Source organism: Eucyclogobius newberryi, unplaced genomic scaffold, assembly GCF_026437365.1.
Source record: "Eucyclogobius newberryi isolate DKJ021-1_F unplaced genomic scaffold, fEucNew1.0.hap1 SCAF_15, whole genome shotgun sequence".
NCBI classification, from domain to species: Eukaryota; Metazoa; Chordata; class Actinopteri; order Gobiiformes; family Gobiidae; genus Eucyclogobius; species Eucyclogobius newberryi.
In genome coordinates this window covers 17,991,035-18,015,738 of record NW_027315779.1, presented here as the reverse complement: position 1 = coordinate 18,015,738, position 24,704 = coordinate 17,991,035, and the positions used below count along the sequence as shown (strand labels likewise).

At 38.9% G+C, this 24,704-nt stretch overlaps 2 protein-coding genes across 2 annotated transcripts in view; both read right to left on the bottom strand.

Annotated features, from left to right (window-relative positions):
• LOC140360974 (seizure protein 6 homolog) overlaps positions 1 to 24,704 on the bottom strand; it is a 195,942-nt gene that overhangs the window by 77,944 nt on the left and 93,294 nt on the right. The gene's annotated exons all lie outside the window — the stretch shown is intronic.
• Positions 326 to 3,651, bottom strand: lhx1b (LIM homeobox 1b). The gene is made up of 5 exons (XM_072446497.1): positions 2,987 to 3,651; positions 2,347 to 2,567; positions 1,717 to 1,991; positions 923 to 1,079; positions 326 to 788 (listed from the first exon to the last, which is right to left on the bottom strand). The coding sequence occupies exons 1-5, from the start codon at positions 3,154 to 3,156 to the stop codon at positions 421 to 423; spliced, it is 1,191 nt and encodes a 396-aa protein (XP_072302598.1). The 5' UTR covers positions 3,157 to 3,651; the 3' UTR covers positions 326 to 420.

Below are 24,704 nucleotides of genomic sequence, written 5' to 3'. Positions count from 1 at the left end.
CAATAGAAACATGATCAATATTAGTGTTTAGGGAAGGTTATGCAGTGTCTTGTCTTCCAGTTTACGGAACCAAATACCTTAAAATAAATATTTCTTTAGCGTAAATTCTGATTATATTTTTGTCCTGCTTCACAGCCTAAAGGTCAGTTTTTTATTTAATTGCATTCTGATAAGTGCAATGAATTAAAATCTTACCAAGAAATAATCAGACCAGATTATAATACTTCCTCACATATTGTGCTGTCCACAAATAAATAAATACATAAATAAATAAATACATACATACATAAGATAAATACATAAACGCATACATAAATATATAAACAAATCTGTAAATTATTAATTAAAATAAATATATAAATATGTGAAGAAAAGGTGTGTGTGTGTTTAACAGCCTTACAAATTATTTGTGGTTTTCTGTTACCACACAGTCCCTTCGCTCATGTCGGACGAGGGCTGGGAGAGCTGGTTTGTGTAGCCGTTGTCGAGGGATACAGAGGTGTAGGGAGTGCTTGGCCCACACATGTCGCTGGACATGCTGTGCATGGAGCCTGGTCCGTTTGGCTCAGGACTTGGTGAGTCTGTGGGGTGGCGGTCCGAGTAACATTGAATGTCTGGGGGGCAGTGGTGTGCAGGGTGATGGGGGTGGTCTATTGCACCTAAAGGCGTTCCTGCCGGCACAGAGGACGGAACAAAACCCAAATCTGATGGAGTCTGAGCCTGTGTGGGTGGAGGTCCTTGGAAGTATTCATAATTTCCTCCAGTGCCATAGTATTCACCTGGATAATCTGGATTATAAAAAAACACATTTCATTACACAAATCACAATATCTGTGTAAACTTTCTCAATATTATAATATTTTTAATACATTCACTAGGGCTGTACACATCTATTGTATCCACACAGTTTAAGAGTAGTCACCTCCATAATAGGAGAAGTGTCCAAGCTCCCCTGGCTCCAGCCTCTCGCCCAGAGCTCTCATCCTGCGTGTCCCTCTGAAGAAGACATGTCTGCGGGCGCTGAGGGCGCTCAGCTGCTTCATACGCCTCTCCTTAGACCTACGGTTCTGGAACCACACCTGCACGCACACCAAAGGCTTTTATATTCACATTTTGTTTCCAGTTAAAGTAACAAATATATCAGCATTAATGTATCCATTTTAATGTTGTTACAACAACAAAAAGAGTTCACACCACTTATAAATATTAGTTTTGACTCTAGTTTATTTTTTAATGCCTAAAGACAAAGGGTATGTCTGCAGTGGCCTGCTTTGGTCAAGTAATATATATATATATATATATATATATATATATATATATATATATATATATATATATATATATATATATCTATATATCTATATCCACAATTAAAATACTACAAAACAAATTCATTGATAAAAGTAAAGTAGGCTCAATACATATTTATTTTTGTTTAGTTACTACTTCTACATCTGAACTGTTGAACTGTTCTTAGTGTGGTCGGCTAAAAAGCCGCAGTGTTTGATAAATTACGCACAAAGACAAATCAAGTTTAGAAGGTGCGCGGACCAAACTCGGCCTAATTGTTTTCCAGAAGCCCCAGAAAAAGCAACTCGCGCGAAGTGACGAATTATGAGAGGTTCATTCGATTTCGCCTTCAAAATAATCAATACATTTCGCCCTCGGACCACAATAAGCTAAAAGTAGAATAAACCAGGGGCCTCCCGGCTGTACCTGTATGACCCTCATGTTGAGGCCCGTCTCTCTCGAGAGCTGCTCTCGGATGTGTCTTGTGGGCTTCGGCGTGGCGGCGAAAGCCGCCTTCAGCGTCTCCAGCTGCTTCGCTTTGATGGTCGTCCGAGGGCCCCGTCTCTTCCCGGAGGCGCTCTGCTCGTCGTTCTCGTTGTTGCACGCCTCCTTATCTGATAAATGTCCCGTCTCCGAGTCCTTTCCGTCGTCCTGCGGGTCCTGCGAGTCTGGAGATAAACTCGGGTCGCTGCACGTCGTCACTATCGCGGGAAGAGACAAAAAGTGGCGCACGTTGAAATAAATTAGCCTGAAAACTGCATTAAACCACGTGGCGTTAAATGTGTGGCCCCTCCGCGTTTAAACTGTGCATATTATAAAATAACCAATACATGTCAAATATACCACCAAAAATAAACCACTTAAGTAGGACATCGAGGCCTCATTTTGTGCAAAACAGTATATAAAACAATAATAGAAATCATGATAGGTTGCCATAACAAATATAAGGAGAAACTGAAAAGGGCCATTGATACATGATACAGGCCAATACACACGTGTGGAAATTAGAAATTAAATAAAAAGGCTACTCGGCAAACATTGGTCTGAATTAAATACCTGAGAGAAGTATAGTGTCTTTGCCATTGCTGTTCACGTAATCATCTTTACAGACAAACTTGAACTCGTCCAGGACGTACAGCTCCTCTCCAGTGGACAGTTGTCTGTTGCACATGACACAGGTGAAGCAGTTCAGGTGGAACACTTTGCTCTTGGCTTTGCGCACCAGGTCGCTGGGCAAGATGCCCTGCGCGCAGCCTCCGCATTTGGTCCCAAATCTCCTGTAGTAAGAGGAGACAAAACAAACTTTAGTCTTTGTGAATAAGGCATACAATAAACATGTCATATGAGCCATGATTTTGTTACTTAATTACAGAACATGGACATATATATATATATATATATATATATATATATATATATATATATATATATATATATATAGATATAGATATAGATATGTGAGCGCGCGTAGAAAATGCGTAAAGTTGACCCAAATTAACCATTTAAAGACCATTTGAAATTAAGCCTCATTGTTATGCTTATGTTTTTGCTACTGAAAAAACAATTCTATTTTTGATGTTGTTGTTTCCTTTTCTTAAGGTGACGACTAAACAATGAAATTCACAATAACACGGAGGCTGTAAAAAATAAATAAAACAATATTAGAAGTACGGTCTCAGCTCTCTTTAGTCCTTACCTGAAGAAATCATTTTTACAGTACAGTCTTCCTTCTCGTGAGAAACATTTCTCAGACAGACTGCATTTACATTCACAGCACTGGACGCACTTGACGTGCCACGGTCTGTCCAAAACTTTGAGAAGAAATTTGTCCACAATGGGCTTCTCGCAGCTGGCACATTGCAGCATGATGCTCACCCAGTGTTTACAATATGGGCCTGTGATTTTCTGTCGGTTTGGCCCAGATAGATGGTGCTCCAGACTCCAAGTGTTCCACTGTATCCAACTGGACTCACGCTGGTTAATCTCAGCTGGAAACCAAACATGTACCGCTGCGCTCCACGGCGACAATCCGCGTCCGAGCAGCAGCCTAAGCGCTGGTAGAAATATGCAGGCAGCCTTTCGGTGGGAGATTAAAACGGCACACACACCGCAGCTCCATCACCCAGATCCGCATGGAGGCGCGCAGAGAAAGCACCAGGGCCGTGAGACTGCACACACAAACTCGCGTGGAAAATCCTGAGTGGTTCCAAAACGTCTTTTCTGCAGAAAATGAAGCCAGTGCGCTCAGGTTTGTATTTCGTCTTCCATTCCTCTCCACTGGCTTGTGAGAGTGAAAAGAGCACGCACCCTAATGAGCTTCACCTCTGAAAGCGCAGCCCATTGGTTATTAACATGGCTGTGACGTCACAGAGCAGAGAGACCTATGGGCACGAGCTCCTTTTACCGGAGCGCACTGCAAGTATAGCCCCTAAACGTAATTCAAATGATAACTTATTTATTATATTTGACATACTATCTGGCGAACGAGTGAAAATAAAAACATTTTTTGAAGCATTTTTATTTTGTAAAATAAACGTCTTTTGGATTTACGCATGAAATTGCATCAAATGATTGCTGAATCAGATACTAAGTCTTCCTGAAAAAGAAATCGTTTTTATCATCGTATGATATTTATCATGATTATGATATTATTTTTCCTCAAGGAAAATTGTAAAATTTTAAAGAATAAAATATTAAAATAGTAAGTAAGTAAAACATTGCATGCATGAAATTGAGAAGGATAAATTTACAATCTTCAACATATAGTCTTTCCTATAAGAAATTCAAAATCTTATCGTGATTATTGACTTGAATATGTCACAGTCTGTGTTTCACTCTTTCTAATAAAGCCTAAGCCACATTCAGACATGGAGCAGTTGTGAACGGAAGGAGCAGAGTGGGAGGTAACAGTCTGTGCGTTCTGTCGGATTTGTGTGGAAAAGCGTCTCTTCGTGGGTTTGTCTTTCTACATGAGAGGTGTTGATTAGAACAGTAGCCCGGTGCGCGGCCCCCAGCAGACCCCTGACACACAAGAGCTCTCTGCAGTGCAGTGCATGAGTCTGGCACGCACCACACTGTTTGTTTTGGATTGGAAAAAAAGCAAGTGATTAGTGTTTGTTAATTGCAGCTAATTGGCCCTAACAAGATGAACAAGCTACCCACTGGGACTATTCATACATACAATTTGTGCAAAACAAAATTAATTACTAGATGCTAATTATAGTCAATTAAAGCTGATTAAAGAGGAGGATGAGAAAGTTTTAAGCTTAAAATACCTGGCATCTCACAGCAGGAGCTGGCATGTCTTCACTGCAGACACTAATCTGTTTATGTTGTTCACGTGGAGGATCCGAGGGGGCCAAGTCTTTTGCCCTGCTGGCCCAACCCTGCAGCCCTAAGCATAATAGGTCTTATAGGGGTCCTCACCACTTCACTTGGACTATTAATGATTCACATCTCACAACATGGCGCAGTTACATGTTGAAATCACATCCACATTGTGTTTGTACAACATCAAACAGAAATATCAAGGTAGATTTTTTGTTCTAAAGATGAGAACACAAGTAGCTGCATGAAAAGTAAGAGCATGGACAGCAGGGTGTTTTAATGTTAATTTTTGCATCATTTGCAATAAAATTGTTGGTGCGCGTGCTCTGATTTTAAGATTGTATCACTGCTGTTCAAAATCTAGATTATCAATTACAATGCTTAAAAGGACTGATAAGCTAGTCAGGCATCTTTTACTAAATTCCATTTAAGATATTTTCTTGCATCGTTTAATAACTCATCAAACTTCCCAGGTACCATCAGCTTTCCACACTATGCCATGTTTGAGTGAAATTTAACTGTTGAAGAAAATATACAAGTTTGATTCTCATTTATTCTGCAATTATTTATTTTTTTCTCTTTTAAAAAGTAACTTTTTGTTGTTTTATGGTTGTTGTATAGGACCTAATCCATATTGACTACTTTACCAACGGTCAATCCTTATCTTTTGAAGCTGCCTTTCCAGGTATATAGACTAAAGCCATACAGTGAATGCACTCAGCATGAAGTGATCAAACTCTCATAGAAAGTCTCCTGTGGTGCTGCCCGGTAGTCGAGTGCTTAAGGTGCAGCACACATGCCACGCTCCATGTGCAGCCGGCTGCAGTGTGGTGAGTTGGATTCCCGACTCTGACCATTTACTGCATGTCCTCCCTTCTCTCTCACCTGTCCTGTCCCATAAAGCCTATGGGCCAAAGATACAGAGAAAAAAAAAAGAATCTCTCCTGTGAGTTATGAAACAGAAATCAATCGCAGTGATTAAAAGGCTTTTCTTTGAATAGGAATACTATTAAAAATTGCTTTAGGTACAAGAGCCCCCTATTGGTACAAAGATAATAAAATGATAGTAAAATGTAGTATGGATGAAGCTCTGTCACACTATTTATATGGAAAAGGTTAGAAAGAGTGCATAAAGGGGAGAAGACAGTGAGAGTGATGTAGCTGGGGGGCCGTTAAGTAAGAGGGCCCCCGGGACGGCAGCAGAGGTGATGATGGTGATTGATGCAGGCAGAATTCAGACAGAGCAGACGCCACAGCAAATTAAAAGGCCATTTTGTTGTGGAGTTGTAAAGGAGCAGAACGGCACATGGGGGGCACTGGGCAGGGAAGACCCCCTCCTCTGCACGCACTGTTCTGTTTGTTTACAGTTTTTGTTGGTGTCAGTGATCCCAAATAAAAGTGGTACAATGCCTTTATTCATATAAATGAGCACATATTGTCTGTGGCAGCAAGAACTTATAATGTTTATAGGGGTCAAAAATATAGTCTTCTATTTTGTATTTCAAACTATTTCATACTAAAAGTGATATATAACATAAATGTTTTTGATGTGTATTTTGTGTGATACAATATATTTATTAGATTGCATGAAAGCTTACACTAAAATAGATGACATTTGGATATTGTGTATAAGTATCTGCACCATTCTCAGATTAAACCCTTGATTTTGTCGTAGGTCCACATCAAACATTTTATAACGAGAGTTATATTTTGCCTACAAAAAGTAACAGTAATTAAAGCTTTACCTTTGTTTTAAAATTGCTAATAGTACTACAAAACGGGAAAAATAAAATCCAGTTTCTCATTTATCTGGGAAACAGCGCTGTCTCCTTCTTTTGTATATGCACTTGTTTTTGGGCCTGTACATGATTTACAAATCATTTATCCTCAATTTGAATATAATTGACCCGGCTGACCCGGGGATGCTCCCTCCCAGCGTGTGTGCCTGGGAGCGGTGTGTGTGGTGAGTGTGATACGGCTACAGTGCCGCGGTCTGCAGGAGGAGGGCAAGGCCTGCAGGGAGCACAAGGCACATGCCAGAGGTCAGCCCTGTGTCAAGTGGGGAGTGAGGCCAGCTGAGCGGTCCCATCCCAGGCATTGTGCTCATCAATGCAGCTGCTGTCACTCACCCCGGCTCGGTGCATGTGTGGAAGGGGCGGGGGCGGGGGGGTGGAGTGGGGGTCTAGGGGGCTTTTGTTGTCGGGGTGGAGTGTGCCTGTGTTCTCTCGTCGACTACGGGAGAGACTGTGGAGATCTGGACATATGGCACAGGCCCTTCACTCAACACATGCAAAGTCTCTCACCAGCGGCTCACCTGCCTCACTGTGCACACCAGCTCCCTCAGCATGCTAAATCACTCATATCAAAGATTAGATCTAATCACATGTGAATCCTTGGCATTCATTTGCACAATTAATTATTACGACTTACAAGAAGATAAACTATTCCAATGTTTGTTTGTTTTTTTGTCAAATCAAACCCTGCCAAGAAATTAGTCTAACAATTATTTAAACAATGACACTGTTTGATATACATTTTAATCAAATTAAATATTCAAATATGGTGACTGAACGTTCTAAAGTTCTAATAGAATATTATGAATCAAGTAAAACATGGACCCGTTTTTCTTCTGTCTTTTGGCGAGGCCTCCCACATTGGGACCACCATTCCCGTTGAACTGCCCTGACTGGCTTATAGCAGCTTATCACCTGCTCCCACACGGGCCGTCCTGCACACTATGAATCGATCTGCACTGGCACATCCGTCCTGCAGAGGGTCACAAGGCTGTGTACACTGGCCAGTCAATAGGAAAATATTAGCCAAAGAGCTTAACAGACAAACTCAAACGGCTTCTCTCTTTGTAGCATCTGTCAGTGTCTGATCTCCCGGTCGTATGCGACCATGAGTCCTACATCACTATAAAAGATGAACCCACACGGACGCCCTCTCAGCTGGGCCTTCTCTGGGACATGGGGACCGTCTCACATGTACCAAACAGATGGGAGTCACAAAAGGCCCCCCGCTCCACGGCAAGCCGGTGTCCTGCATGGCCCAGTGCTCCCAAATACCCAAGCTGAGATTGATACAGTGACTGGTGAGCGCCACAAGGATACAGGGCACGCACACAATGAAAGCCAGCTCTACTTGAAGACAATGCTTCAATACCTCAATATTGGGTACATGTCCAAATAGAAAAAAGGACACTGATGTCAAATTGTAACGAACACCAACTATTCTTTTAACAATTAATCTCTACAGGACTATAAAAAGAAAGTCACAAATTGAAAATGCAGTTTCTGTTGGACTCATGAACACTTCATAACATATGTCACTTCAAACAAACTCCATCCATTTGCACTGCTAGTTTTGCACTATTCTGTCCATACTGTATATGTTATAATATTTTAGCGTAGTTTATATTTACCTTGTATTATTCATTGCTTTGTATTGCACCATATTGCAGAAGCAAGTTTTTGTTCCCTGACAATGACCATAAAATAATTCAGATTTTTGCATTTTAAACCAGTCTGATTCTGGTAAAGTTAACTTAATTTCTTGCACTTTGCAAAGAGCAAAAGTAAAGTCTGCAGTTAAGTTTATGACCATCCTGTTTCAACCCTCATCCAGTCTTTGGACCAAAACATACTGTGGCAGCAGGACTGGCTCCAAGATGGGGAGGCAATTTCTTTACCATAAATATTACAAATATTGTACTCTTTTTTTGCAAATAAAATACAGTTTGGAGCCTTGCGAAGTAGAAAGAATCACAACGGAACCAAATTCTGAATGTGCGCTCCATTTTCTGCTTTTATAAAGAGATAAAACAGATAAGAAAATAATCATTCTCCCACAATTTAAAATTTGTTCACCAACAATTTTAAGCAGTTTATGTGAATTATAATTTAAACTAGATCCTACTAAAGTACATCTACAGCACTGCAGTTAAATTGTGCACTATTATTCCTGTTAGCCCTTATCTTGTCCTTCTATTCATTTATTGTGCATATGTTTGCTCTTTGTCCATTCAGATGAGTGTGTGGATGTGTAAATAAGATAGTAAGGGGTAGAGACAGACAGAGATGCGGGTTTGGACATGCCTGCAGCCAGACTATCCACATTTTCCATCAAAAACACACACCGCGAATCTTCTTATCAGCAGCTGTGTCCTTTGCTTCCTCTCAGACTGGCCTGCCGTCTCTGTCTGGCCTCCCAGATATGCTAATGGCTCCGAAAGAATATCCTGTCAGATCATTAGCATACATTAGCCCGCGCTCATCTGCGGATTAATCCTTCATGTGCGTAATCACATTTTGGCTCTTCTTACCTTGCTCTGTGTTAAAGGTGAACCATGAGTAAATAGCAAGTCTGCCGATGAGACACGCGCTAGCAACTGGGTTCAGGATACAGTGTGGGAGAAATAAAAAGGAAAAAAGTACATTAGATTGCTTATAAACTAGAGTGAAAATACACACACATGATATAAATGTATTATATTTAATGTTTTAAAGACATACATTGGTACAATGAAATCATAGGCACTGTAGTAAAGCTGGGGTACGTGATTCAAACCGTAAAGGGAGGATGTAGGTATTTACGTAAATCTCTCTCCTCCCGGACCCTAGCTCACGCAAACCCTTTGTATTCACATGCATAAGGGAAGCTGCGGTGGACCACCCAAGCACAGCCAATCACAGCACAGTTCTTTCAGCTCTTACTTTCTAGTTGACAAAAAATTAAATACTTTATTATAAGCCGAAGACAGCGCCCAGTGCTCTCATTATGTCATAAAGACATACAATATACTTTTGGGGGAAACACACTCATTTACACCCCAGTTTTAAATTGCTTTGCTTGATTGGGAATTTTTCATTAGTTCAGGAGTAAATGCTCATAATGGTAATCAATTGACACAGGCAAAACAAAAGCAAAAACAATAAATATAAATGTAAAAGTGTGTATTTCAATTAATTTGATTTAAGATATGAGCCCGTAATGATAGTTTATAGAAAGAACAAACCGTAAACGAGAGTTTCTATGAATCCCAGATGACCATGTAGGGATGAAATAGCATCAATAACAGAGGTATATGTTATATACAAGTAAAATGTATATTATCATGTTTTTGAGTGTTTCCTATCCTTTGCTGTAGAACAGAAGCATAACAGTCAGATTCAATTTGAATACTTTTTCCTGTGAAAAAAATAAAATGAATGAATGAAATGAATATCCCTGCACACTATTGCTTCCTATACTGCTCACAACAACAACAACAACAACAACAACAACAACATCCAAAACATCCAATCTACAAAGATAATTATGTATTTACTAAAATTGATGTTGATTGATGCTAAACTGTATTTACATATCGTTTCAACAGTTAACTGTGTGTTGTGTCATGGAGTGTGACACCCTGACAATCCCATATTGATGTTCCCTCTTCTAAATTTACGTCTATTTTAAAAGCATTGAGTGGGCAAGCCATTGATCTGCATCAAAAAGCCGTTAGGAGGCGTGTCCCCTCCCCTGGCCCCCTCACACATGCATCAACACTCGTTTGAGCATTATGTTGCTGCATGACACATTAGCTTGAACTTTTCTTGACATGCCTCTAAATTCTTTTAAACACTTTTCAGCTTTTGATTCTTCCTTTATATTTTCTCCCATGGATAAAATGTGAGCATTATCTCTGCCTAAAGTGAACATTGTATATGAGCATACATGACAGTGCCTGAGACTTTTCACCCCAATAGTCTGTGGCATTCACACACATGACCCTGTGTGAACGAACCATAAAAGCACTATTACAAGAGTAATGACCAAATTTAACAGTTTGCCTCCACACACCTGGGTTCTACACAAGGATCTCATATATATTTCCTGTGACAATCTGACGTGTTCATGCTGTGCAGTCAGGCAAGACAGAACTGGCAGCAAGCGTCTCTGGAGACAGTGCTCAGGGTGTCAACAGGGAGAAGGCTCGAGCTGGAAAAGGAGTTTTACAAAATACAATGTTCATTAAATAAATGAAGAAAACACTGGATAAACTGTTAATGAGAATTTATTTCAACCAACAATGTTTTAAATAAATGTTTGCTATGTTTGATTGTAGGTAATGCAACAAACCCTGGCCTAAAGAGGATTTCAAACGTGAAATGTTTTGATATTTGTTTGGCTTTGTACACAATATTAATATTAATCTGCTGTAGGGCTGTGCAATTTTAATCAATAATTAATCAATAATTCTAAAAATAAATTATCTTAGAGTTAAAGCATGTGGTTTGGAGCAGAGTTCAGAGTATGAGGGGGGGAATCAATCTCTATCTTGATTTTGTGTATGTGTGTGTGTCATATCGTCCAACCCTAATTTGGTGGAACAAAATTCTTCTCTGTGAACGATGCCGATCCTTTTGAGAAGATGTGTCGGATAAGTTTGATTCTAGTCACATTACGTCCGCCTTTGTGCAATGCAAACACTGGGTGGTGACAGTTGGAAGAATGTTAAAGGGAAAGTGCTAATGGCCTGACACAGTGAACAGCTGATCTCCAAGAGAGTGCCGGGGCCCCGTTCTCAATGCCTCTTGACTTAGACATATGCTCAAAACAAAACACTTGTGCAGCACCCACTCCGCTATCCTTCAAACCTCCTGCAGACTCCGGCCGCCCCTCCAGCAGTTCATACACTGACAGAAGGCTGGAGACACCCGTACAACTCTTATACCCCTAAAGGAAACAGATAGGGCAGTGAAAACAGTGATGTTAACAACAGAGCTCTCCAGTTCAACAATTTTGGTGAAGTTTATAATGTTTTGTTATAATGAGCAGCAGTTTGACTAAAGTTATCTCACAGCCATATTGTAAACAAGGGCCAAAATCCATGTTTTACAAATATTGACCCTTGCGACCGGTTATAAAAAATGTCTTTATTTACTGTTATTGCCCTTTTACTGCGCAGAACCCTCAAACTCCCTGACCTCTGGTAGAGGACCCGAGCTTAGAAAAAGGGACGAGACCACCTGCGGAGGGTGAGTAGGACGTTTTTATATAAATAATATATAAAATGTATTATAATATATATAATTAATTATTTATTTTATTTTGCTTGAATCTGTTAATCCCCTTCGGTTTGGACCAAAAATAAAGAATCCCAAATTGTCTCAGAGGTGGTGGAAAATAACACACAAAATGTCCCATTTTCCATATAAGATGTGGATATAGACTGAATCTGTTCTGTTACGGCCTTTTTACCCCCATTGACTTCCATTATAACAGTATTTTTGATTGCTCCACAGTGACATAATAAAATATTATTTTCTGATCATTTGTAGTTTTTCCTTTTCAGAAAAGGTAAAATGTGTGATTTTTATAGTTCATATTAAAAATGACTCCATTTACCATTTAAACAGGCCCCTGTATTATTTCCCCTTGCTTTTTGTATGAGGTACTGTTTTTTTGGTGTGTATTATTCTTTTATTTGTGAGGGTCCTGGGGGCATTTACTCACTTGGGGTGGGTAAATGTATAATATGTATATTTGGGTGTATGATGGAGGTGTGTCTTTATTTAGAAAAAGCAAGGCTGTATTTGACCTCCCCTCCATTACAAACCAAAGCAAATACACAAAATTTGACACACATTTCCCCCGACACACCAACAACCCGCCCCAGGTGAGTAAATGCCCCCAGGAGTCTCCTAAATAGAAATACAAACGCTCCAGAAAGCCTGGTGGAAAACCATGGGAAAACTACAGCTCTTTTTACAGAAAGGAAAATGGAGTAATTTCAGTATGAACTATAAAAAAATCACACATTTCACTCATAGGCAATTAACATGACTTTATCTATTGCCCATTGGGGAAGACTGGGGGACGTGAGGCGGCCAATCATCAGTTGCTATTCCCAGTGGTGTCCTGACCTGGTACTAACCAGGCCCAACCCGGCTTAAGCCACCGAGATCAGAGGAGGCATTGTCAAGAGGTCTGGCCACAGCGAGACCGTCCACAATAATCACACCTGAAGCACCTTAATACAACTATCACTACTTGTTGTTCTAGCGGCCAATCCCTTTATTTGTCCAGAGCCGCCCCAACAATGCAGATGTAACGTGTGTCATGTCAATAAAGCTATTTGCAGCACATTGATCAGCACTAACCCCCTGACTTCTGCCGGGTCCTTTGAGGATTGGAAAAAGTCAGGAGTGCAGGAGTCAGAATTCACTGATTTCTCCTCATACTGTTTTTTTTTTTATCGACTTTTACCTTTAAATTATAAAATACATGAGAGAGGGCGCTGGAGTATACCATGTTGACTAGACACTCTTGGTATGGTAAGCAGTTTAGAAACACTTCCACAAAGCAAATGTGTTGTGCGTAGCAGAAAGGCATGCAGCAGCTAAACAAAGGCTTGGAGTGTTTTCAAAGTGAGAGAAAATCAATGCGTGCCTTATACACTGGAGATGAGGGAACAATAAATGAATATGGTCATTCCAGGGTCATGGCAGACTTTCGGAGCGGACTGCTGTGCTGAATCTGAAGTGTTTTGTTCCCTATTGATTTCTCTCATTCGGAGCTATTTTCTTTTGAATCTTCATTGCCAGAACAAAACAAGTTGAATCATTGCTTTCATGGCTGCTCTCTTTGCTGTCAGGGGATGTGTGCAAGCGACTTGTAACTACATTGGGCCTTTGTCTTATTGATGCATCCTATTCTACTTTGCCCAACCGAACGAAGCTCCAAAATAACAGTTTGTGTCTATTCATTTCGATGGGACAAGCATCACAGACTTATCTACAGTTTACACATGTGCCAAAAGCGTGCATTCAGAACAATCAGCTAAAATGTTCTGAGAATTATTCATGAGAACAAAGGAACCCAAAATGATTAGGCTACCGTATATTTTCTGACTGAGACTGGCTTTTAAATTTGTTTTCCTTTTCTTTTAATGCAATAAAACAAGCAAAAACTACAGATTGGCAAGATTGACATTCCACTTTTTGACTAACCAACAAACAATTGTGATTATATCCACCTAGAGGTGATTTTTTTAAATGTGAGCAAGAACCTAAAAAGTTAAAAATGGTTTAACTTTAATTGATTAAGTGTTCACACCATGGCAAGATAGTAGGTTTCATTTGAAAAGATACTATTTTAAGACAGTTATATTTGAGACACTGTTCAACTTGAGTCTCTGTGGATTATCAGGCAAAGCATTTGTCAAGAAATCATAAAAAAGTAGGTAGGTCTTTGCACTTAACATTGTGAGATAGGGCCAACGCAGGAGGCAAGTGCTTTCTGAGTGCTTCAACATCTGCACCGCATTCAGAACTCATATATATTTGTGAATGATACGATCTTCAATACTTGCAGCTTATGATTCATTTGTGAGTTTAAATGTGGCCACAAACACACAAACGCATGCTATAAAACAAACGATGTATTGCGGTCTCATGGATGTTCAAAGACGTCCCCGCTCTCCTGTGTTCTTGGATGACATTTCTTGGTTCAGTACATTGGTGTTGAAATGGCTCCATCAGACTTGGCCAGCATCTGTCCATCACACAAAGGCAGGCCTGACGTTCCAGTGACAAGGACGAGCTGAGGGAGAATAGAGAACAAATTCAGCAGTGCAGAAGGAGAGTGGAGCGCGAGCGTTCCCCAGGGCAGAGGTATCAGTCGATCTGGGGCTAATTCATGTCACACTGTGTATGCTATCTGCTCCAGAGGCCAGCGCCAGCACGATGAGACTGAAGAGGAGCTGCAGTTGGCTCACAGAATGCACACGACACCCAAGAATGAGAACAAAACCAAGGATTAATTTGTAATTTAGCAATATATATATATATATATATATATATATATATACGGTACATATATACATATACATTTTAACAGCTGAGGTGCAACATGAAGGAAGACCGTTTGAAACTGTAATGTGTAAATGCTGAACCAATTTTATGGGGCACATTTTTGTCCGTCCTCTTGTGATTTAGAGCCACAGACAAAATGTCCATGGAAATACACCTCAAGCTTGTGATAGACAAAAGTCTTATTGATCCTTAATTGTTTGAAACAGACCTTGGAAAAATAGTTTCCAAACAAGATGAATATATACAGTATTGTTGCTTTTGAATAGATGTTTTTATACTAAACCTCATGTTCCAGGCTAAATGGTGCTAGCACATGCCCTGGTGTCTCAGTGGCAGGTGACCTGTGTGCAGATGGCAGATTCATAGCCTTGTGTTGAGCTCATAATATGTCCTCTGGCTGCCAAGGCAATGTTTAAATGAATATGATTTGTCTACCTTTGATATGTAAGAGGATTATGTGTTGTGTTCAAACATGGCCTGTGAATGGACTGACACTGAGCAGAATAGAATTAGCTGCTCCTGGAGGACGTTTTCATTCATTGTTAACTTGTGGACTAATCCGCATTAGGACGTCCAGGTCTGAGAGAGGGGGACAGGGGGCTCATGGCTAATCATGCTGTCATTGAGGGAGGAGGGGAGCCAAGACCAGGGGAAGGACGGATCGAGGAGGTGCACAAAGGCCCCCTGCTCTTCATGGGTGTTACAGGCTCCTGAGGAGCTCTGATCCTGCTCTGTTGCATTAGGCTCAACACAAAGTCCTGGACTGAGACACATCTGGCCCACATCCGCTCACCTGCATAAATCTGGTAACAAGACAGTTTCAAAACAATATTTTATACATCATATCACTTGTACTAACATTGAAATGTCAAAAGTGCATTTGAGTTAATTGTCATGGTCAAGATTAAAACATTTTAACAATTGAATTCCAAAGATGGCTGATAACAATTATTTTAAGTCTGCTAAGCATTTATTCTATGGACCAAAAAACAGCACTATCTTTGCTAGTTTGTCAGTGAAATGGAATGAATGTCTGTAAAATAAATGTACTGTGGCTTTAGAATTAAATCACCAGTCAAATAAAATGGTTAATTGTTTAAATTTCATCAACCATAATTGATCTTTTCTTTTCACAGGTTCCAGAAACACAAATGAGCCAATGCACAGAATTTGTACATAGCACAGGTCATTATCCATAAATCATTAAAAACGTATATTTCACATTAATGGAAGTTTGGCTTTGCTCAGTTAATTTCTTTTGGGCAGTGGAGAGAAATACTCACTGCACAATTATCTAGTCCTGTAATTGTCATTTTAAGTTAAAAGCTTGCAATATATGCAACATAAAATAGCTACATATTGTAAAGATCTGAAAGTAACTAGAGAGCAGATTTGAATTGTTTTTAGCAGATTTTGTTGTTTTTTTGCAGATTTTAGTAGTTTTTAGTTTTGACTTCTATAGGTTGTTTTATCATTGTTTTATGTATGCACCGAATCACCAAAGCAAGTTCCTATGTTTGTGAATTCTGATCATTGACAATGGCAATAAACCTTTTCTGATTCTGATTCCATTTCCACCAGGTATTTCACTTCATTTAAGTGTAGTACAATAAGGTAGGGCTTTATTTCTTACAATTAATGCAATTAGGTTTACAATCAATTTTACAATCAGGGAAGCATCAATTTTTGAAATATGAGCTGGTAAACTAATACAAGTCTTACATTAATTCCAGAACATGTCTGTAGAGGTCTAAAGAACAGGGTTACCATAGATACTTAAGGTGGTATTTTGCTGTTAGCAGAGAACATTGTGTTAAACATTAATTGCAGCGGTTTGTGATTGGCTAAAGGGTATTTTTAAATCATAACACTATGAACATGTATAACTTCAGTTGAACAATGTATAATTGATCCTACTTAACAATAATTATTTTTTACCCATAACACCTAGTAGATTTTTTATTTTTTTCAAGCAAAGATATTAACAAATAAACCAGACAAGCATTCTCACTAAAACCTATGTCCACTCACCAGCACCAGTCGACTCTTTTTGTGTGTGTTGACATGATTTCAGTCACATAAGCTGTTGCACATTGCACATATACAGCTCTAACACCTTTATAATGAGAGTTAGAAGAGTTCCCTTTTAATAAACTCTACAAATAAGTGGTGTGATTGTGTCACTTAGAGCAAATGATGTCACTTGTGGATAAACGGCCATTAGCGGTGAAGAGGCTTTGTGCGCGGCGACTAAAAGTGCACAAAGAGCGGCCTCAGACACAACAATTCTGCCATAATAACACCGAACCATTACGCCCATCTCCCATTCTTCGGTGAAGCTGACATTTTCATTTAAAAGGTCCACTTATTTTCCTACACGTTTTCCGTTTTGGAAACTGTGTTACCAAACACTTTCTTGTGTTGCACTTGCGTTGTTAAGCTGTCACAGTCCATTCAAGTGAATAATGTGCATTTACTGATGTTTTAACGTTAAAGCTTTGACTTAAGTTCTTAACTCTCACTTTTGTGTTCAGTTGACAGATTTTCAACATGATACAGGGTGTGTCAATGTGTTCATCTTAATCAGGGGGCTCATGTCAGACCGTTATTAAGAGGAGCACACTTCATTTCTGTCAGACTCGTCCAATTACAACAATTAGACACAGGGAGAGAGGTGCTCACCGTTTGCAGAGTAAAAGTGAAGAGAGGCCCCTGCATGACGGCCGACTCCACCGCGCTGCTCTAATGGAAGTGAAGTTGCAGTCTGTAAAGGTCATGACCCCGGACAAGCTGTCTGGAGCCCTGCTCGTCTGAAGTGACAACATACTCCCGGATCCTGGACAACACATTTAAGTTACATTAAATCAAGCCTCGTATTTCATTATCATATTCATTCATATTTCATAGTCAAGTAAGATGGTGAAAATTGTTTGTTTGTTTAAACATTTTTTTAAATAGCCAGCAAACAGAACAATGTATGTACAACATTCTAGGAATAGCAACAAGAACAGCCCATTTTATATTACTTAAAACACATACCTAGATCAGTGTTAAAAGTAAGCTGTTAAATGTGAAGAAACAAGTAATACTACAGAGACTTTTTGTGCATATTACTTTGTGTTGAGGTTGAGTAGGGAGTATTGACATAGTTAAACATGTTGAATTGTGTTAGAAATGTTGTTACACAACAAAAAAGTACTGGGGACACAATAAAAAGATATGTGCCTTTACTGTTCGTCCTGACCATGGCTGTAAAAGAAGTCCAGTCTTTCAATAATGTCCCTTCAGCCTGATCCATTCATCACCATCCACAACTGAAACATAAGATGAATAATTATATTATAATTTGAAAATACATTTGCTGCTAAGTGATTAATCAAGACACTTACAATGTAAGGTCCTGTGGCTTCTGGTTAACTTATTACAGAAACCATCAATTTTTAATGTTTAATTATAACAAATGCAATATTCATGACATTTAATGATTCAGGTAGGAGTTAATTTTGGGGGCATGTTTTCTTCCATGACTCCCTTTAAAAACAAGTATTACACTTAAGACTATTGTAACGCTTTAAAATGTGTGGGCCAACAAAGTGTTATAGTTTTACCACTGTATCCAAAGTAAAATGTCTATAATAATTTGCATTACAAAAACAATTTATCTCAATGTCAACATACATTTATAAAGGTTAAATTGTACAGTGGGCTCTGAACAAATGCAGCTGAATTGCCCTGATTAGCCTAATATTACCCTAACCCTGCATTATACAGACTGATACTGTGCAAAAGAAACATTTAAAAATTAAATTAAATAATGCTATTAACTAAGTGTGGACTATATTGAGTATCTTAATAACATCAGTCAGACAATACTATGTCAATTCAACAATGATATTAGTATTAAAACATGTCTTTAAATGTATCAGTTGAGAAATAGCCCCTTATACCATTATTTGAAAATGTACAATATAATTTTTTTATCAGCTCTTTTTGAAGCATTTTTCCACTATAAACGATATACTCAATATTAATTTGCATATCTTCCAAACAACATATTATAATGTACATTTTATACAATATTGTCTACATGTCTGTACACCGGTAATGCCCACATCTATACTAATTAGTAAAGCATCAGGATGTTTCCTACCTTCCTTTGATGATGAACGCAGTCATGATGAACATCTATCTGACCTTGTCTGACACTGACAAACATCCTGCAGTACATCTGGCAGAAATAAAGGGGAAAGAAGGACAGAAAAGAAAAAACCTTGATGTTATTTCACAGTATGGAGTAAAATAAATGCAATATATATTTAAGCAAAGGCGGGGACCAGTCCATAATGTCTGCTTATGTTTCTCCTTGTGGTAGTGCTGGGGTCCATTATGAAGAAAATTATGATTTATGTCAATGTTAGGCTCGATGTCAGCTTGACCAAGGGACGCGAGAAGAACCAATAATGATAAATATCCCCTTCAGTTCAGCCACCCAGCCCCCAGTATGCACTGCTCCTTCACTCTACGTATTTATTGCTATTTTGTCCGGTTCTTTATATCAACATATTCCTTTCTATTACCATATGGGTTGTAATGACGTCTTGTGCACTGGTTGTCACGATGGACCACAATGATGCAACACTTTAGGGAACAAGGAGCGAGGTAGTCACCTTTAAGCAGCGTTGAGGCAATCTGTCACTGTCAAACGTCTCAGTAACATGCAACAAGGGACGGACAGTGGACGAGTGTCTGGAAAGGAACAAAGAGAGCATAGTAAAGACGGCATTTTGGTGTATAATTACTGATTAAAGGATAGTATAAGACGTTTGTTGAAACCAGGACTAAATTCAACTCATTTACAGATATTTTCAGAGCTTTGTAAGGACATGAATTTAACAGGTAAAGAGTGAATCATGTCAGTCACACAAATACCGTGTTTTTCTTGGCCACAGACACAGGTAGAACGTAAGTCTTTATTTTTAATGTTAATGTATCTCAAAATGCTTATGATTCAGGTTTTGTTCTTGTTTTTGCCTTGCGTGTTAGTAAAGGGCCCAATGCCACCACTGTGTAATTGACATAGAGAGATAGCAGTCAGAAGTGATTAGTTCCATCTTAGTAAGCAGTAAGCATCTGCAACATGGCTGACACTTTCAAATAAAGATGCAAAGGCAGCAAAGGGCCGAATATGTGGCTCTGGGATGTCGCCTTTGAGTGTTGCATATCTACTGTGTCACGAAACTGTTATTTTTGTGAATAATCTAGTAGTATAACCACTCCCCGTTGTGTTTATGGACTCATGTGGCCCTAATCTGGCTGTATCTACCAATGTCTCTCTGTGGATGTGGATGTGTTTCGGAATTTCCGTCACAATCTTTTTTCAAGATTTTAATCAAAACCCTGCTAATCGCTAATGTTTAAGTTTGACTAACAGTTGCAATAAAACAGAGGGCATTAGACTAAGATAAATAAAATCTACATTGGCCACCATCAGTCCCGTGTTTGTTGCATTGCAAATAGATGTGTTTGCTCTCTGTTTGACCAGCGCTAATTGCATTCAGTGCTAATAGCAGACTGAATTGACAACTGCAAATTGGCATAGGCCTACCTGATTGACCGGGATTGTGTCAACGAAATAGTCCCCTGCAAGAAAAAAATGCACTAATTAATCATGTATAGTAAAAACAGGAGCGAGAAATAATAAAACCGACATTTATCAGCATTGCATGGACAGAAATAATAAAACCGACATTTATCAGCTTTGCATGGACAGATGTGTGACACGGGCGGCTCACGACATGCCTCCATTGAGCGTGAACATGATCCAAATACTAATGAAACATCACTTACAGCTGGCTTTATTTGAAGTACCCCAGAGACTGTCCCAAGTTGCTTCTTCTCCATGGTAACCAGGGATTCATTTCAGAGGTGTCATGCTGCATTATCATCGGCGCGGCTCATCCACTCCCCTCTGGCCCCCCGGCTCTGCGCTTTGTCCCCCCGACATGAGAACTGACTGGGACCACAAGAAGCACCACTTGAAATACTGTGCAAATGGTTTTCATTTTGGGATAATTGTACATATTGTCATGTTGCACGTACAGTAGAGATAGGTTACTTTAACTCAGTGCTTTGGCCTGCCTGTTAGAACTGTAAAACAATGTAATGCCATTTTTTACAGTAACCAAGCAGGAAATAAGAGCACATACCTTTAGAGAGGAGATTTCTTCAAGCATTGGCCTGCTACTACTACTCATACTAAAATGTATTTTTTTAATTAAGATTTTTTAATTTTCAAAGAACAAAAATATATAAACAAACATGAAAAATCAGACAAAACACAACCAGAGAAAGAAAAACAGATCAAAAGTCATCCCACAAATTAATAAAACACAGCCGAACCCAAACAAATGTCCCACTTCATCCACCGTCAAATTTGTCCAATTTCAAATTCAGTCCGAATTTGATTTTTTCCCCATTTGTCAAACATCAGTATATTTTAATAATAGGTTTCTGTTCAAAGTTCACATTTTAGACTTGACAAAAATAATGAAATAGGCCATTAACTGACAAACTAACTAACATGTGTGTGTGTTTTCACAGACTTAAACAGCAGGGTTAGCCGTTTTACGCAGAATCATTTGTTGTTCGTGGAGGAAATGATGGTACTTCAAAAATTACATTTGCTATTTGCGTCTAAAATGTTATTGCGATTAATCTTGCTGCCTTCAAAGACTGTGTGTTTTTCAAAATGCTGAGATCTCTCTTGCTGGTTTGTTAAACTAATCCTAGACCTTTCACACATGACATGTACGGCAACACCAGTGGCACACGGCCGCACTTACACCTTTGTTTAGTGTTAAATGCCTTTGTGAAGCTGCAGTTTTCAGTTTATAACATTTGACACAGACAGAAAGTAAGCTCTGAGTGATTACAACAGCCGCCATCAAACTGTTAAATGAGAGAGTAAAAGATTAAGAAAAGATTTGTACATCACTGTGGACAGCACATCAAATAAAGCTAATTACACTTTTATCCCCCAACTAAATCTCATCTATAGGATTAGCTGCCGAATAAATCATATTTGAAATATAATGGTAGTCCACGTGTTCGATCATGATTTTTTTTTTCTACTGCAATATAATTTACAGGCATAATAAATGATCCATAACTGATCCTGGATTTTAAATGTGTTTAAGAGTGGGCTATATTTGTTTAAATTATCCCCATAATCATAATCAGATGATATTATGTCAATCCAATAGAAATGTTCTAAAACATGTCTTTAGAAATATAGTTGAGGTTGAATTATCAGACAAATGTGAAATTGATGATGATGATCGGTGGGGACAATAGCGCAGATTGGCAGCCTTGCTTCACTCTGCCCCAGGGCAGCTGTGATACATAAATTGTTTACCAGCACAGTGTGTGGAGTGAATTAATAATGACCTGCGAAGCGCATTACATGTGTAAGGTTTTATTAGCAAGGTTTTATTATCATTATTAAAATCACAGCAGAATGTGTCACTAAAGTGCAGAAATATAATTTACTACACAAGACAGATTTGTAATTTCATGAATCAACTTTTTTGTAACATGTTTTACTATAAATGATATACTCGGTATTCAAATGTTGCACATTTTCAAAACAACATGCACAATTATCTAAATTTCAATTGCCCACCTTTTGCAACTTTGACACAACATACCTTTAATGGTCAGACCAGTTATTTTAGAATCGATAAAAGCGTATCTGGTTGGTAGCATATGATCTGTTATCAAATGACTAACAACAGAGTTATATTATCACTGAAAGGCCTTTGTAGAGGTCTGAATGTGTGCTGTAGATTTACAAGCTGAGGGCTGCACCGCAAAATGTGAACGTGAATTTATGTTCTACAGACACACTGTGAAAAAGCTCCATTTCATTCCAGATTCGTGTGTGCAAAGGTCAAGCCTGCTGGGGTCACTGCTTCCGAGTGACCGGCCATGACCCAACGCGCACTAACCTTGTGCTTGTGCCTCTCCACCTCTTGCACCTGGCTCCACTGGCTGCAAACCACACGCCTTTTCGCTCTCGTCTCCAGAGCTGCGGTGTTTTCCCCCTTTCTCCATTCCCTCTGAACAACATATTCATCAGATTAATAGGACTGTGCTTTGGGGAGGAAGAGCGCTTCTGTCAATCTCGACTAAAAACACTGTAATAGAAAATGAAAGGAGCCTCGGGGTGAACTAAAGCCTTGATAAATCCCATTTCAATTTCAAAAAGAGAACTGGGGTATTTGCATTTTTCCTCAACAGTCAGACAATAACACCTATAGTGAGCCACTGATGGGAAAAAAATATTTGTGCTCACCATTAACTTACAATGATTTTTCGCCACTAACCACCAAGTGCACATACAAACACAGAGTGGATGGGTCATTACATTAACTGTGCGCTAATATGTCTCCCACAGCTCAGTGGTAAGCGCCTGGCTGGGGGCTACTGGTGCAAAGTGGGACTTGTAATGGTCCGCTGTATTACTGCTTAATTGCCATGTCGTCTCCCCACTGGATTTAGAGCAGTGTTTTACTTTCACAGTGAACCTTTAGGATGGCTTTAGCAGGGGCAGGACTGTAGCTCTACTCTAGAGGAATTACTGGAGATCATAAAGGGCTTTACAATGTGTGATATTATTATTAAACAAGAGCGCACTGCCACCTGCTGGTAGAAGGACAACATGGGCATTGATTTATTTTACACCTAAACGAAATAAAATAATGTTGGGATGCACAAAGACACAATTCCCACAAGAGAACAAGACAATGTGATAGTTTATATATTAAAGATAGTGTACATAATCTTCTAGCAAAATAATAAACTGAAACAAAAGCAGGTTTGTTTGTTTTTATTATTTTATTGCGCAAAATAATTATAAAACCCTGTGTCCTTACTGTGAGCAGGTTTGCACCTCCTCCTGCTTGTTTCCATGGAAATGTTAACTATGATGTTCCACAGTATGGCATTGAGAATGGGGACGGTTTAAACTGACTATTTCCATGGAATTATGCAAGTGACTTTCCACCTTCAGAAAGTTACACACTGTGTTTTTGAATAAATGTTGCCCTCAATTTTCATTAATTTCACATTTTTTTGTTGTCATTGTATTTTTGAGAAGCTGTAGATAAAAAAACAACAACAAGTATTTCACTTAAACCTCTTTTTTGTCCATTCCAAATGTAAACACAGATATAGTTTTCCACATTATGTGCACAATCGTGAAGCAATTTATTCTTGCAAGATCTCGTAGCATGTAGGGATGTTTAGATTATTAGGTTAAGCAATAATCGTGATTATTCAGGGCACAATATAATCATCAGAACCAAATAATATAAACCGTGGCAATTTGAAAGATTTCACTGTTGTTTGGCCACAGTCTCAATATTCACGAATAATCATTAAATTGTAATTATTTTCTCACAATAATTGTAACACTTGTAAAATTGTAAAATTGTGTATTGTGACATCCCTGGTGGCACGAGAAGAACGATTTGGTTCTTTAAAAATCAAGTTTGAATACATAAATGCTTATAATATAAAAATAGGCAAGCAAATCAAAAGGCCAGAGTGGATCTACTGACATCTAGCGGTTAAAAACAGGATTACAATGCTGTTGCAGCAAACCCCGGAATTCCAGTTGAGTGCATTTTGATAAATATATATATATGTTTTTAAAAAAGTACACGTTGATTGTTAATTTGTTGGCAAGAAAGGCTTTGGTGTCGCTTTGTGATTTGTCCATCGTTTGATTTAGGCCCATTTTAACAACGCTCACCCACAAATTCAATGGAAAAAGATACATTACCTCCACTTTTTTATGTGTAAAGAACTGTTTGGGAAAAGCTGAGAGGTGTATCTTACCTTTCAAATGGTTGTTTACCAATGGCCCAGCACTGTGTGCTATATAAGATTGGATTCAGCAGCAAGGTCACGGCATGGTTTGTCACGTGGTCCACCGACGCAATCATCTTCTTCGGTTTTCTCATGGATTTTTCCATTTGTATATTTGAAACATACTTTTGCCATAGATTGTTGTCATTCATTATAAGATTAAATACTGACTGGTACACTCTATATTTTTCTCAACATAGGTTTGCAGGTCTTTAGTAATATCTTTGATGTTGTGCAATTTTAAAACCGTTCAGTAGTTCTACAGTTAAAAGCAGCATCATTATGTTATTGCTT

Coding starts and splice junctions, on each gene's coding strand:
- lhx1b (XM_072446497.1), bottom strand. CDS start 3,156: ATGCTGCAATGTGCCAGCTGCGAGAAGCCCATTGTGGACAAATTTCTT. Junction 1,992..2,346: donor AGACACTATACTTCTCTCAG/GTATTTAATTCA, acceptor TTCCCGCGATAG/TGACGACGTGCAGCGACCCG. Junction 789..922: donor ACACTTCTCCTATTATGGAG/GTGACTACTCTT, acceptor TTTATAATCCAG/ATTATCCAGGTGAATACTAT.